General features: G+C 45.6%; 1 protein-coding gene across 1 annotated transcript; it reads left to right on the plus strand.

Annotated features, from left to right (window-relative positions):
• Positions 1-2,123: 2,123 nt before the first annotated feature.
• Positions 2,124-3,699, plus strand: LOC310876056 (G-protein coupled receptor 12-like; the record flags this gene model as incomplete). The annotated part of the gene is made up of 2 exons (XM_083789503.1): positions 2,124-2,459; positions 2,824-3,699. The coding sequence occupies 2 exons, from the start codon at positions 2,124-2,126 to the stop codon at positions 3,697-3,699; spliced, it is 1,212 nt and encodes a 403-aa protein (XP_083645629.1).
• Between the last annotated feature and the right edge of the window lie 13,459 nt (positions 3,700-17,158).

A 17,158-nucleotide genomic window follows, 5' to 3' on the forward strand; every position in this document is an offset into this window, starting at 1 on the left:
CCTCTTGTCTCTTCATCGCCTGTCCGTCCATCACTCGTCCTCCCTTGCATTTCTGCACTCTCTCTCTGACTTTTCTCTGGTATGCACCCGTCTTCTTCGTGTTCATCACCCATTTTCTTTCTCCTCTCGATTCTTTTCTTTCCTCCCTCTCTCCGATTCCTTCCCACCAGTCTGTCCTGATCCCCTCCCTTCCATCCTCACCCCTCTTCCTTTTCCCCTCTCTCCATTGATTCTTCTTTCCCCCACTTGGTCTTCTGCTCTTTCTGGTCCCTCCTCCATAACTCATGTCGTACTTCTTCATCGCCACTCATTTCTTTAATGTAACGCCCGGGATTCTCCCGCGGGGAAAGCCAACATCTTACTAAGCCTAAAGGGGAATAGGCTCTTTTCACATATGCCATTTTGGAAATAACTCTTCCTACTTCCGGCCCTCTTCCGACTCCCTTCAGAAGTGTTAACGATTATACTAATTAAAGGGTAAGAGCACTTTATTTTTTAGAGGTTTGGGTTGTGTAATTAAACAAACAAAGTTGTTTCAGACAATATAGAGCCAAAACTCATGTGGTTTAATTTCATAAAAATGTTAACTTCCTGTTGATTTGTCCATTTTTATTCGGAAAACAACCCGGACTGGATCCGTGGATCTGGATCCAGATCTTCAAATAGTAAAATCAACAGGAAGTTAACATTTTTATGAAAAATTATAATAATTTGGTGATGCTCTATATTGGTCTGAAACAACTTTATTTGTGTACTAAAAGAGTGACTTTGAGAGCTGTTTCAGCGTACAATGTAAGTCAATGAGGAGCATATTTTGAATTATCAATTTCTAATCATCGGAGCAATTATTTTTGATTTCTTGTCCACATTTGGAGTTACACCATTGCAAGGTATAACTACACAACCCAAACCTCTAAAAAAAAGTGGTCTTACCCTTTAAGGCTCTGTTCCATTTAGTGTACAGTGCAGGTTCTCAAACCTTTTAATTTGAAGGACCCTCATAACTCGGTCATTGTTCCGACCTCCCATTGTTCCGAAATGACTAGCCCTATCTCTAACCCTAACCTAAATATAACCGCAAGCAGCGCATGTTCGCCATGCAACCAGCAATGCATGTTCGCCAACCTTTTACTTTCTCTAATAATAACCTAAAACATGAGCCTTGGTTGAAAAAAACTAATGTTGTCCTTTAAATGTTCACTAATATAAACTTTAATCGAATCAAATATTTTTCTAATAGGTTAGAAAATGTTGCACTTTTTGACAAAGTGTCGGTCGTCGTGGTCTATACGTTTCCAAAATGGGGATTGGCATCGGTCAGGTTCTACTTCTAGTTGCTTACCTCTACCCAAGACAAAAAAAAGGAAAGAAATGCCATCTTCGCTAGTAGGTAGCCACCTTTTTATAAGACACCGGAAGCAGGTTGGAGTCTTATTTCCAATGGAAGAGTGAACGTGAACACAGCTTCAGAACCATTCTTTAGCCCCCACTGTTGGTCACTGAACTAAATATTGGACCCGATCGTCTGTCACAAGCCACACAATATTTTCAAGATTTTCATACTAATGAAAATCTAAAATCGAATACTAATGCCATGCTTTAATGGCTTTTTTTTTAGCAGATACATCAGGAGATAATCAAATTTACTATCAACCTTTCTGTTCCCGTCGAGCCAATCGCTCTCACAGGATCTAGCACCAGTAAACATCGGACGTTCGCGAGATCTTCCGTCAGACTTAGGAGACCATTTGTAGGATTCGTGTATATGATTCTGCCTCTAGTGGCTCCAAATGGGTAACCTGACTCCGCCAGATTTGGCAGCAGAGAGGGGGGGGGGGGGGGGGGGAACTTGTGGCTCTCTGGTGCCCCATCTGGGCGGAGTCAGGTTACCAAATGGGACGCCGTATAGCCTCGTCAACTAACCACCGTTGCCTCCATACTTCCGTACCAGTCGTGTCTTCCCTTTCCTTCTACCTCGTTTGATCTTCCTCGCTTCGATTGCTCTCTCCCTTGCTCGCTCGCTCCCTCCTCCTTTCTAAAACCTCTCTCTCCCTCCTCCTCTCTCTCTCCCTCCCTCCTCTCTCTCTTCCTCCTCCCACTCCTCCTCTCTCCCCCCTCCAGCTATGATCTTCTCTCTGGCCGCGGCGGCAGCCATGAGCAGCGGCGGCGGCGGCCTCAACACCTCCTTCTCCCCCCTCCTCCTCCTCGACCCCTTCGACGCCTCCTCCTCCTCCCCCGGCCCGTCCAACTGGAGCCTCCTCCCCGACGACCCCGCCAACACCTCGGCCGCAGGGGCCGGCGGCGGGGGGGTGGGCGACCCCGGAGGCGCCGGCGCCGCGCAGACCCTCGGCCCGGACCTGCTCGGGACCGCCACGGGGGTGACGGCGGCGGCGGCGGGCGCCGTGGGCGGGGTGGTGTCGGTGGCCATGACCCCGGCCGTGGGCGCGGTGGTCCAGGAGGTCAGCCTAGGGGTGGGCGATATGGTGATGAATATCGTGATAGAATGTCTCAACGATATAGGCCCTTTCAGATATGTCGTATCGTGATGCAGTATAGGATTTGCAGTTCCATAGCTTAATTTATACTTTTGTAGAACGACGGTTTCGTTTAGCCAAAATGAATACGAATGTTTGTCTAAATTGTTCCGTTGCTCCTTTTTCTATTAGTTTTTGTTAACTTAGGTAACGTAAGTGGTTGTGTAGGTGGTTGTGTACTGTTAAGTAACCTGAACAATAATCCTAAAAGAAAACGCATGAAATCATGTACGGCAATACCGCTCGGAAAACATACAGTGATATCATATTTTTGTTCCATATCGTATAGGTCAGCCCGTGGGACGTGGCGCTGTGCGTGACGGGCACGCTGGTCTCCTGCGAGAACGTGCTGGTGATCGCCGTGCTGTGCTACACGCCGGCGCTTCTGCGCGCGCCCATGTTCATCCTGATCGGCTCGCTGGCCGCCGCCGACCTCCTGGCGGGCCTCGGCCTCATCCTCAACTTCGCGCTGGCCTACCTGGTGGAGGGCGGCCCCGCCGAGCTGCCTGCGCTGCTCTCCGCCGGCCTGCTCATCGCCGCCTTCTCCGCCTCCGTGCTCAGCGTGCTCGCCATCACCGTGGACCGCTACCTGTCGCTGTACAACGCGCTCACCTACCACACGGAGCGCACCGTCGCCTGCACCTACGCCATGGTGGCGCTGGTGTGGGCCTCCTGCCTGGCGCTGGGCGCGCTGCCGGCGCTGGGCTGGAACTGCCTGCGCGATGAGGCGGCGTGCAGCGCCCTGCGGCCCGTCACGCGCGCCAACGCCGTGGCGCTGGCCGCCGGCTTCCTGGCCGTCTTCGCCGCCATGACGCAGTTCTACCTGCAGATCTGCCGGATCGCCTTCCGCCACGCGCAGCAGATCGCCGTGCAGCACCAGTTCCTGGCCATCTCCACCACCAAGGGCGTGAGCACGCTGACGGCCGTCCTGTGCGCCTTCGGCGCTTGCTGGCTGCCGTGCGCGCTCTACGCCATCGTGGCCGACCGCAGCTACCCGGCGCTCTACACGTACGCCGCCGTGCTGCCGGCCACCTGCTGCTCCGTCATCAACCCCATCGTCTACGCCTTCCGCAACCCCGACATCCAGAAGTCGCTGTGGCTGGCGTGCTGCGGCTGCGTCTCCTCCAACCTCTCGCTGAGGCCCAGGACTTCCAGCGACGTATAGCCTTTTAAGGCCTTGTGAGGTTCTCTAAAAGGTATAGAGAACGGAAAGGGGTTTTGGGCAGAGCTGTGTATAGGTATGATAGACAATACTGCGTCGACAGCTCAGAGATGAACCGATGTATCGTGGCGGCAATGTTCTGAAACCAACTGCAAAAGCCTGAACAAGGTAATAGTTTTTTTTTTTTTACGACGGTGGGTCTAATGGCGGATGTTTTATTTACCATATTATTATGGTGTTGGAACGGGTTGGGTGGGGGTTGCCGGCTGACCCCGTTTACCCGGGTTAGGCTGTGGCGGAGGAGGGCTCGCCCCCCTCTGGGAGTATAGCATAGGATGACCGTTTGGACCTGTAGGTCTCCGGGGGAAACATTGCATGGACAATGCAAATCAGAAAGGTCCGTTTGACCCGTTCAGACCGGCGTGACCTACGTGCGGTTATACCTTTCGATCTGGGAACGCGCCCACGTCGTTCATTTCTGAGATTCTAGAGCCCCGATTATACTTCACCGTGTGACGTGGGGTTTGGACGAGACTTTAGGTGTAGACGAGACTTTAGGATCTAGTAGACGTTTTTAGAATCATCCTCGGGTCTCGATTGAAAATTATTAATTTTGTGTTCACTCTGGTATTACTTCAACAAGAAACGAGCTAAATATGTATACACGTTGACCGAATGACCTTGACTTCTCAATGATGAGCTATCACAACAGTGTTCTCCTTGTGAAAAACAAAACGATACAATATCCCTCTCTGTGAAAACGTCATTTTACTTTTTTTGATTTTACAAAAAAAAAACACTCGATCTGATGGTGATTAACTAACAAGCGTGGTTTATACTGTATATATACACTGCACCAGCCCATTAGTCGTTGGGAGCTGACATTCAAATTTATCGCCTCGGTTTTTCCCCCACTGCCGTAAAACGACAACATCCATTCAGAGATAAGTGAATGGATTCCGACCAATAGCTACACCTTAAAATAGACAGAGATTAGCATCACTTCTCTGAAAAGATATTTACTCAGTGTAACACGACCTTCCTGATTACGTAGAAATCCAGAGAAATCCATGCAGAAATAGAAGCCGCTATTGTATAGCATCACTCAGCGGTCATAATAGATAGGTCTATACACAGGGATCTCTGTTAATTAAAAAAAAGGAAAAAGAAAAAAATAAGCTATTTATGGAAATAATCGAGTGTCTATAATTGGGGCCGTCACAGCAGTTGTCCTTGTTGTTATGAAACCACATCTGCTCCCATGGCGCTGGATGAAAAAAAATAAAAAAATAAAGAAGAAAAATAAAAACACAAAAAGCTGCTGTCTCAGCCGGCCGTATAGTGGCGTGACAGTGAGCTGGGGGCTTCAGCACCAAGGACAGCGCCACTGCAGAGCACAGCACAGGCAGCCACCCTGGGAAAGACAGGGAGGGAGGGAGGACGAGAGACACTGAGGGGGACATGGAGAGAGAGAGAGAGAGAGAGAGAGAGAGAGAGAGAGAGAGAGAGAGAGAGAGAGAGAGAGACACACGAGGTTGAAGTGTACTAGGGCTAATGCTGTCCTGCCTTGCGTTCTGAATTAATTCCACCAGGCTCCCCTCCGGGTATTAGAATGTGAAACAAACGGGGGTGGTTGGGGTTGAAAGTCTGGGTCAAACTGACCACGCAGTGTCCCTTTGGGGCAACACCGTGCCCGTTTTGTTATGTTCCCCGTCTCCCCCTCTCTCGTCTCTCCCCTCTCGCTCGCGCACATGCTTTTCACACCTCTCCCGGCTGGCGTGCGTTCGCGAATTATGCATGAGTAAGCAAGCACTGGCATAGCATATACCGGCTCTGGCACTGAACATGCTGGTGGTTAAACAAGCCGCCCTGTGTGCGGGGATAAGGCTGGCGGCACCTGGTGTTTTTCGGAAAGGCAAAAAGGGAAGACCCTCGACGACATGATTGGTCTGTCTATCCACATAACAACCCCGATCCACAGTATAGCCAGTCGGTGGTATAGTATAAATACTCAAGTATTCCACGGTACAACCTTTTTTTTTTTTAATATTTGAATGAATTGTTGTATTGACATTTAGAGCATTTACAACTAGGGCTGTCATACTTAGACATTTAAGTTGACGATTCATTTTTTTTGTTGCATTGAACGTTGGAACGTTACAATGTGTATTTCCGTTTGCCTTTTAGGCTTCGTAATCAAAATGTAATCATTTTTTATATATTTTTTCTTTCCAAAGAGTTTACAAAACAGCGGAAATATAGTTGATCTACAAGCTTACAATATGTCACGAAGCTTGTAGATCTGCTATTTCTGCCATTTTTGAAAATGTTAGAAAATATGGACAATACATTCTTCGACATTGACGATTATGCAAAAATACGATTATCCCAAATAATTCACCCTTTGTCAGCCTTCTGATTGGTCCCTGACTAACTAACCAGCAGGCTCTTTCTGCCTTGTTCCGCCCTGGTTCCGCCTAGTTCATGTTGAATTTGCTAAAACATCATTTTTGGAAAAAAACTAAAAACAAACATGATATGCCCAGTCACCATGCTGCACCTGTGATGTTCCTTTTTACTGACACCAAGTTTAAAATAAGAATTTAATGCACAGAATATCAATACGAAGCAACTGAAAAAACCTGTTCTTTCAATGGTAGTGGATGGAGAGAGAGGATTTTTGTCCAACCACGAAATGGCAACCGATGGGCGCGAGGAGGGGCAGAACCAGGCGGGACTTGACAAAGGGTGAATTGCGATTATATGTAATCTTTGTGACAAACCCATTTACAAGAAATAAAAAAAAAGAAGGATCTTACATTTTCAGAAATAGTGAACATACGGTAGCCACTCCACAACATCGTAGGTCAACCATGTTCACTATAGTTGAAATAGGTGCTCACGTGGTTCATTCATAATATATTTTGTGTAAGTTTTGGTTTGGGTTTTTGAGTCCTTTCCTAGAAAATATACAATATTTCTGTTTTAAATGCAGTGGAGAGAAAAGAAAAGAGTTTAGGAATGAAAACAACAAGCGAATAATACTCCAAATATGTGCGTGAGTTGCAGTTCTCAGAACTCAGTCATGGTATTCTAACCCCGTTGATTTTCCATTACCTGGAGTGTGAACGATCCAGATTATACCACAGGTCGTTTCAAATCCTTGATATGCCACATACACAACCCATTATTGAATAGCAAATGCGTACAACAATGGTTAGTGGGTAAAATCTAAAATGACTCGGATTCCCATTTCTTTTAGTGGTTCAATCTAAGCCCTGTCAGGAAGCGCATGTTCTTTTCCCCTACTCCTCCTCCTCCTCCACGCCAACACGTGTGTGTGTGTGCTCGCGCGCGCGTGGAGGTGGTACACTCCAGGTTAATTAATGAGGAGCAGGGAGAGAGAGAGAGAGAGAGAGAGAGCGGCGAGGTGACACGGCGTGAAATAGAGACGCCGAGCCGAGATGAGACGTGCACCCGACCCGCTTCCTCTGTGACCCCCGGTGTCACGCCGCAACTCCCCTTGAAAAGGGCGCGGGACGCCGAAAGCCTTTTTCGTGTGAGAATATTAATAAACGCTGCCGCCTGTTAATTGTGTACTGTATAGGCGGTTTGGGGACCTATATACAGTAATGTGGTCCCTGTGGACCCCCCCCCCACCCCCCCTTCAATTAAGGCCCTTAAGGCAGAGAGGAGGCGGGGGGTCTATGGACCCAGCATGAAGTCCTCTTCGTTGAGAGAAACATTAAATGTCATGGCGTTCCTTCTCGGCGCCCACATGAGAAAGAGTGATAGCTGCTAATGATGTATATGCACACATTGCACAGTCTATACCGGGCCTTTAGGAAAAACACTTCCAAGGCAGCAACTGTACGGGTGTTAACAAACCAGTGTTGTTTTAGTCTACTAATACTAAAACGAAAAATGTCCGTCGACTACCAGGAAAACGTAATGGAAACTACATGAAAACTAATCTATGACTAAAACTAAGACTAAATGTATTGACAATTTCGTCAACAAATAGAAACTAGACTAAAATGTTAGGAAGGGACTAGTAGACAAGAGATCCAGTATAAGTAATTTTACACTTGGTTGCATGCTGAAAATAGCAGATCTACAAGCTCTCAACAAGTTTAAAATCAGTCATTCAAGGCCCACCAAAATACATTTTAGTGGACTGAATCAAGTGGAGATTTAGTCGACAAAATCTTTATATTTAGTCGACTAAAACTAGACTGACACTAAAACATTCCAGGTGACTAAAATGTGACCACCAGCTCAGTGGCCTTGTGGTTAGAGTGTCTGCCCTGAGACTGGGAGTTTGGGGTTCAATCCCTGGCCGGGTCATACCAAAGACTCTAAAAAATGGGACCCAATGCCTCCCTGCTTGACACTCCGCATCAAGGGTTGGATTGGGGGTAAGTCCCTGCGACATATAGCGTCATGTCCAGGGGGTGTACTTGTACATCAAGCTGCCTCATGCTACAGAAACAGGAGATAGGCTCCTGCCCTATGGGCCTCATGGCTCAGCAAGGCTACTTACTTAAAATGTGACTAAAACTAAATGAAAACTATTCAAGAGACTAAAATCTAAGAAATTGCTGCCAAAAATAACACTGTAACAAACCCTCTAGAACAGCTGTGCTTCTCAGCCAGTGGTCCTTGGAGGGGGTTCCAGGTGGTCTCTTGGGTGGACATGCACTCTCAAGAGTTAAATTCTTAAGCATCTGCAATTCTGCATTAAGTTAATTTACAAGAAGTCTACACAATTGAGAATGTAGAACAATTGCTATGGTACCAGCATCAATGGATGGGGGGGGGGGGGGAGACACATTTTTCTTAAACCACTGCTGTCCTATTATATTTATTTTGACAAAAAGCGACAACAGCCAACAAAGCTCACAAAGGCGTGTCGTGAGCTTGTCGATCTGCTTTTGTTAAGGTCAAAATATATGACATTTTGGTTGAACTTGAACCTATAGGGGAGTCCATGTCACAAGACCACGAGGTCGTTAACGCTTTCTACCAAACATAATCACAAACACGACAAACAGGACGAGCGCGTACAGAAAACACGCACACACACGCATCACCGACAGCAACGTGCCGTCGTGTAGACAATGGTGCACGATGGTATAGATTGCTCGTAAACGAGGTCTTTGATTGTTCTTTTCTATTCATGTTCCGTGCGGTGATGTCGGCACCGTTTTTGTTGGTCTTATAGCACAGTGATTGTGAACATAATGCAACGACACAGTCAGCAACACTCGTCGTCCCTGTTGCTTATTCATTTGGAGAGGGGGTGGGGGGGGGGGATGAATTGTGGCAATGTGTTGTGCATGCGTGTGTTATTTATTTTGGCCTCAGTGGAAGGAAAGATGCAATTTGTCCAGGGGTGTTCTGCCGTGTAAAGAGCAACGTAGGAAGAAACACAAGCCGAGAGAGAGAGAGAAAGAGAGAGAGAGAGAGAGAGAGAGAGAGAGAGAGAATTGAGGAAACATTTTGAAGCTTGGCTTGCCCCCAGCAGAAGTATATTTTCAAAGCTCACTGTCCCGCATGGGTGATCTAAACGTTTGTCTAAAAGGGTTTCCATCCGCACGGACGGCGCGTTGAGCCTTGGGCTGTCGGAGTTCTCCTCAAAACGCCATGGTTCATTGATTACACTGTAGATTATGCTTTTATGGAGTCTAGACATCCCAGCGTCTTTATGTCGGACGGCCTTATTCGTTTATCCAATCTCGTAGGTTTCCATGAGCCCCGAGCGCCATAGCTCCAGCTTGATGGCTGTATATCGTGTTAAAAAGCCAATATCCATCCATCCATCTTCGACCGCTTTTCCGTAGTCGGGTCACGGGGGCAACAGCTCCACCAGAGTGCTCCAGACTTCCCTCTCCAGAGCAACATTAGTGACTTCCTCCTGGGTGATTCCGAGACGTTCCAAGGCCAGTGAGTAGATGTATTTCCTCCGCCTTGGTCTGCCCCGGGGTCTCCTCCCAGTGGGACCTGCGTCGAGGACCTCCCTAGGGAGGCGCCCGAGAGGCATCCTAACCAGATGCCCGAACCGCCTCAGCTGACTCTTTTCCAGGCGAAGGAGCAGCGGTTCTACTCCGAGTCTCTCTCGTGTGACTGAACGTCTCACCCTATCTCTAAGGGAGATGCCAGCCACCCGTCGAAGAAAACTCATTTCGGCCGCTTGTATTCGCGACCTTATTCTTTCGGTCATGACCCACACTTCATGACCATAGGTATGGCATGTATATGCAGAATATAGCCTATGCTGCATATATTATGCCATATTCAGGTTCATATATGTGCATATATGTGGATAATTAGGAAATGTATGTCTCTATCATTTCCATGTGGGGGGGTGCGTCAGCTAGGTCGGGAGGTAACAGGGGGTGCATGGCCAAAAAGGTTTGGGAACTGGTGCTCTAGAGAAAGAAATAGAGTCCGCAACACTGGTAAGGAATAACTCAGCTCCACTGGTTTATTAATTCAACGTTTCGGTCACTGGGATGTTCTTCAGGAATCTCTCTCCCTCTCTCTTGCACTAAATCGCTACACTGCTTGAATCACATTATGAGATTAATATGTCAACTGCTACGTGGAATCTGATCAGTTAACTCACTTTGCGTCTGCTTTTGGTCTGCCACATGGCCCATTTATATATACTGTATGTGTGCAGGTTACATAAGAGTAAAAAGGTATTTGTGTTGTTTGTAATAAGCCTCAAATGATATCAAAGTCAAGTCAATGTCGTACAAATTTGTCACACACGTTACCACAGTGGAATTTGTTCTCCGCATTTGACCCATCTCTTGGAGCGGTGAGCCAAGGATCTGAAGCCGTGCCGCACTCGGGAATCATTTGATTAGTTGATTTGACCCCCCAATCCAACCCTTTGATGCCGAGTACCAAGCAGGGAGGATTGGGTCACATTTTTACTGTCTTTGGTATGGTATGACCCGGCCGGGGATCGAACCCCGACCTCCCAGTTTCAGGGCGGACACTCTAACCAAAAGGCCACTACAGTATGCGTATGTGTGCACTTATGGTTATGGGTAACCCATCTCAATTCTAAATTCCCGTCAGGATGGACGGGGTATATTCCTCAACCATTATTACGGCTATTACCCAGAAAAACAGCTCCATTCTCACACTGTGAGAGTATACTTTTCCTTTTCTGCCCTGGATTTGAACCTGCACGTCCCCTTGCTGTGCTGACATCGTTTTACACACTGAGCTAATAGAGCCTGCTTGTTCTGGTTGACTATTACATTCAATTTGGACACTTCGGATCAACATTCGTGTCAAACCAGAAACAGGGCTGTGTCAAAGATTGTGTCCAACTCCAACCTCGACGCATTGGTTGAAATGTCTCTGCGAAAGTGTCTCTGCGAAAGAATATCTTAAAAAAAGAAGAAGAGCAGGGACGCCAAATACAACCACCACCAATTGCACAAGTTATATATGGTATTATTAACATACTCTACCAACAATACAGATTGGACAAAGTAACATTTCATTCACAAAAAAAGCAACATAGTACGGCACTCAAGGATTTCACTGTGTATTCATCACTGTAATTGGCCCACGCACATCATCTCTGGTTGTAGTAAAATACCTTTTTTTACTTGAGTAAAAGTGCAAAAGTATAGGCTTGGAAATATACGTATAGTATAAAGTTAAAGTATAAGGAACCGAACTTTGCAAAATAATGTCGAGCTTTTTCAAAAATAGCAGATCAACGTGTCGACGTGCTGTGCACCTGGGGCAAGGGCAAGGGGGTGGAGCGAGCGTTCATTGTGCGTGCGTGTTCTACCCCGGGATCACATGTAGCCAGTTGTAATGAACCATAGTCCTTGAGGAGGTCCCAGAGTAAAATTAACCTACACAAAAATCATTGCTGTCAGGCACAAACCTCCAATCTCCTCATTTTACAATGTACCGGTATTCAATTGAATTGAATTCATCCTGTAAATAAATCCTCCACTTTTGTGTAACAGTATCACACAAAATGTCAGGAAAATAGCCAATGTAGCCCGCCTACAAGCTCAAAATGTGACGTGTGGTGATGCATTGTGAGCTTGCGGAGCTGTTATTTCCATGACATGACATTTTAGAAATATTGAACCATTGTAAACTACCGTAATGTAGTGCAGCTGGAATAATAATAATAATAATAATAACTACATTGAATCCATTGGAATCACAGGTTCCTTTTTTTGTTATCTGAAAAGTAACCGTTTTGGACATACTAGGTTTCCACCCCGACAGCGCCGATGTGTTTGCGTTTGTGTGCGTGGTTAATTTTCATAATGCCAAAAGCTGTTAGAACGTAAAAAGTATATTTTTGTATTCCAACATCAGGGCATGAGTTCTAGGATGTGGTCGTGTTAAATGTACACAAGTGTGCTTTTAGTTCTTCCGTTTTCTTCTCGTTAAACCGACAAAATGTAAAACCGATCTCAAACGAAACAACGAGACTTGCTGGAAAAAAAGTGCCATATTATTATTTTCTGACTTTTTCGAGTGTCCTGTTTTGGTTTGGGCTACATAATTTACGAGACATCATTATGGTGATGAGCAGTGTGACTCACCACTAATTAGGCCATAGAACAAGGAAAAATACCCCCCCCCCCCCACACACACACACACACACACACACACACACACACACACACACACAGTTTGTACACACACACACACACACACACACACACACACACACACACACACACACACACACACACACACACACACACACACACACAAACGGGGGGGGGGGGGGTGGCTAGAAGAGAGGGGAAAAAACAAAACAAAACAAATTGTTATCAGCTCCGTCACTACGTATACATGCAACACGCACTGCGAGTAGAGCAACAAAATGTGCCAGGCGAACGGCTTATAATAACAATTTTCCCCACGGAACATAATAACGCACGCATCCATGTGTGCGTCCTCACAAACTGCGAATCGTCATGAAATAACGCAGTGCTGTTGTCGGGATAATGATATGAGATTATATGGCAACCAAATCGTTATAAACCAAGCGGTTCTCAATCTCATGTGGGCCGGGGGGCCGCCCACTGGTGTGGCCGAGAGGGTATCGCAAGTGCATGGGCCTGCAAATGATTGGCAAAACGCTTTACGCTTTTAATGATAATACCACGTTAATATTAAACCACTGATACCAGTAAATACACAGATATACACAAATATACAGCTATATAGACGACACGGTTGATCGAACTTGGTGAATGTTGATCACTGGAACAGGCACGCGAGCATGGAGCGTGCACGTGAGAGCGATGAAAGGAGAGACGGAGAGAGAGAGAGAGATCGTTATCAAACGCCATATAGTATTTGGTCGGGAGATGTTGTAACGCGAGAGATTTTCTGGTTTGATCGTACGACAGCAGTTTATCGGTCTCCGAGATACATGGATGGTAACCTAACCCACATGTCCATATGAGAGAGAGAGAGAGAGAGAGAGAGAGAGAGAGAGAGAGAGAGAGAGAGAGAGAGAGAGAGAGAGACAGACAGACAGACAGACAGACAGACAGACAGACAGACAGACAGACAGACAGACAGACAGACAGACAGACAGACAGACAGACAGACAGACAGACAGACAGACATTGGGAGAGACACAGGGAGAGACACAGGGAGGGAGAGAGAGACAGAGCAGTACATCTCTGTGATGACGTCTCCGGCGTGTCTCTATGGACAGCAGGTCATTTCAAAGACAACCACACCTCAGCTCCTCCCCTCCTTTCTATGACCTCCCCCTCTATCTCACCTCCCTCTCCTCTCTCTCCTCCTCCTCCTCCTCCCTCACTCATGGTGCGTCCACGCGGGCAGATGCAAAGATACAGTCTACCTATACCATTCATTGCATCAATGGAAGCCAGCCGACATGAAGATGCAAAGATGTAGCTGCTGCAAAATACAACGAAGCCACAAAGAAGATGAACCGTCTTCAACCTCAGATACAAAGACGCGACAAATATGCTGCAAATCTTTGCATCTGCCCGTGTGATATAACGCAGCGTTTAGCCCAGATTTATTCTTCAGCAGACCTACAAACTCACGACGCGCTGTGGATGCGAACCGTCGGGGGCTTGTAAGTCTGCCGTTTTCGTTCATATGCTTCGCCGTACGACGGATCACAATAAGCCAGGCTTTGATCCCACTGTCTGACCATCACCACAGCTTCTCCTTGCAGTGTTGACTTCCCCGACTAATACTTTGAGGAAAACAAATTTCGACTACCATTTTTCACTGTCGAAAACTAAGCTATGAGATTTGATTATTATAACTAATAGCTATGATGACTGAAACTAAATATAATATTGTCAAATATTTCGTCAAAAAAAATAAAAACTAGACTAAAATGTTAGGAAGGGACTATAGTGGACAAGCGATCCAGTACAAGTCATTTTATACTTGGTTGCATGCTGAAAATAGCCGATCTAAAAGCTCACAATGCTCACAAAGCTTGTAGATCGGCAATTTTCAGCATGTGTAAAATCACGCATTACGACGGCATCAAGGCTCGCCAAAATACATTTTTGTTGACCAAATCAACTGTAGATTTAGTCGACTAAAATCGTATGATATTTAGTCAACTAAAACTAGACACTAAAACATTCCAGGTGACTAAAATGTGACTAAAACTAAATGAAAACTATTCAGGAGACTATGAATAAAACTCAAATCTAAATTTGCTGTCAAATTCAACACTGCATCCTTGTCCTGTTCCGTCCATCCTTTGACTTGACATCGCTGCACGCGCTGGAAAATGTACCAAGTTCAAAAGTATTGGCATCAAAATGCACTTAAAAGTACCAGTAAAAGTACTCATAGTGCAGAAATGTCCCTTTTCAGGTTTACATAATGTATATATATATAATAAAAAAATATCTTGGCCAAAATAGCAGGCTACCGTATATACAGTGCAGGGCTGAAGTGGGTAATGTATGTTTTGTAATAGTAATCAAAATATGCAAGTAACTGTAAAGTTGTCAAATAATTGTAGTGAAGTAAAAGTAGTATAGTGGATTAGAAGTAAAAGTACATACTTGACATACATACGAGTAAAAAAAAAAAAAAAAAAAAAGAAAACACCTCAAAATATATAGTAGAGTACTTCAATGTAGGCCTACTAGTTACTTTCCACCACTGCATCTCTATCTCTCTCTCTCATAATATTCTGCTCTCCTGGGGTTCGGTCTGCAGTAAGCTAGTCGGTCAGCCTTGGTCTAAAAATAGTTCCACCCCCTAGAAGCGGACAGGGGGGAGGGGGGGGGGGGGGGGTGCTGGGGCCCAGGGGGTAAGGAGTAGAACCTCCTTATGGTGGTTGAAAACTCCTGCTTCAAGGGTACAGAAACCCCTCCGCCTCATTCTCCTCTCCTTCCTTTTATTTTTTTAACCTCTACCTGCATGCGCCCTCCCTTCCTCCCTTCTGCCGCCATCATGTCGTACTTAGCGGGCTCGCACGCACCCTTTCATCTCTTACCCGTCTATTTTTAGTGTCTCTCTTTTTCCCCATGCCGCTGATTTTTATCGCTCACTCTCCTCCCATCCCTACTTCCTCTCCTTTTCTATCATCTTTTCAGCTCAAGCATTTATTGGCTCTCTTCTTTTTTTCTTTTTTGGTAGGAATAATATAATATTTAAGAACACTCGTTGGGCAATGGGCACACAAACATGTACGCGCGCAGGAGGGGGGGGGGGGGGGGGTTGCGTACGTTGGAGGCATTAGTCCGACAACACCGTCGCTACATGCATGGCCGGTTACAACTAACCCGCAGGTTAAAACTAACCCGTGGATCCCCGTGAGATTAGGTTTAGGGCTGGGTTTTAGGTATGGGGGTGCACGATTATGAAATCATGACCGATATCCGATCTCCGATTATTTGCAGGGTCATATCTGCCGATCGCGATTCTGACCGATTCCGATATTATACAGAGGGCCACAATGTAAACAAGCCTATACGCCCTATGGGGGCTTGGCCCAAAGCCTGTTCATAAAGTATTCAGTCAGTCAATAAATAGCCTATACTCTTTTCCAAGTGTCTGTTTTCACAACTGAATAATGACTACTGAATGAGAGGAGTACACAAATTAAATGTGGAAAAAGTGTATTTTTACTTAAGCAATAAGCCACGAGAGGTCTCAGGTTACCGGATATTTTACGATGGCTGGGGGCATAGGCAGACCCGACGCGGAGCGGAGGGTCTTCTACCCCCCAGCCATTGTAAAATATCCGGTAAACTGGGGCCTCGAGTGGCTTATTGCTTTTCTAAAACGGATACAAACATATAGCAAAATTAACCTAATAAAACTATTAAATTCACAAAAGCAGCTACGCTTTGCTCCACTAGAGTGAGCCACATCACTTCCTTGTTTTGCTCTGCAAGTAGCCTATGTGACGAGAGAATAGCGCTTGATGTCTTTACGGGGCTGCCTGGAGTCACACATTCACAGTCGTATGAGCTGGGCGGTGCTTACACGCCCGCACGGCAAGTATTGGGACTACTCGTTTTAGAATTAAGATTTTACATCATATTGATTTGGCTTTTGTTCTAGACTAGAGGCACTACTATAGAAACCTTTGACTTGTTTTGAAGTCATTGATGCATTTTTCATTTTAAAGTTTTTATGCTGGTGAAAACCGATTCAATAATCTGGATTATTTTGAGACCAATTCGATACCGATATGGTATTTCTATGGCCTGTATGACCAATTCCGATTATGCTACCGATTATGTTGTGCGTCTCTAGTTGTAGGTTGTCGGACTAATATGCCCATTGGACTGACAGCCCAGAACACATGCAGGCTTGAACACACACGCACACAGTCTATATATACTCCAGGCTAATACAAGGGCTTGGCAAAAATGACCTCCTGGGGAACTGGCTCTAAAGTCCCCTGCATGGTAGTTAATTGCAAATCACGGTAAAATAAAAAAATCCCCAGTGTTCATTTAACTCTCTGAGTGTACCCAAAAGAACCACCAGGTCTATTGAGGTATACGTTCGTTCATGTTGTATGGCCTTTCAGTGTGACAGCTACAGATAACATTCCAAATGTATAAACAAACATCTTCGGGTCCCAAAGCAAAACGAGGTGCAGATTAAAACACGTTAAGTTGTATTTCATACATCTGTAATAATTAAAAATAATAATAATAATAATCTTGAAGGATGTCGGAACGTTATATAAATCATTTTGAACAACAAAAACGGCAAGGACAACGTCTCTTATCCCCATAACATAATAATAATAATAATAATAATAATAATAATAATAATAATAATAATAATAATAATAATAATAATCTGTCCTTGGCTTAATACCAGGGGTGGTGGGGGAGGGGCGGGTCCTTGACATGAAAACAGCTGTTGTACAAGGTATACAAACCCTTAGCCTCGCATAGCAATGCTAGTTAATATC

The sequence above is a fragment of the Protomyctophum parallelum genome, assembly GCF_964188405.1.
Source record: "Protomyctophum parallelum genome assembly, chromosome: 18".
NCBI classification, from domain to species: Eukaryota; Metazoa; Chordata; class Actinopteri; order Myctophiformes; family Myctophidae; genus Protomyctophum; species Protomyctophum parallelum.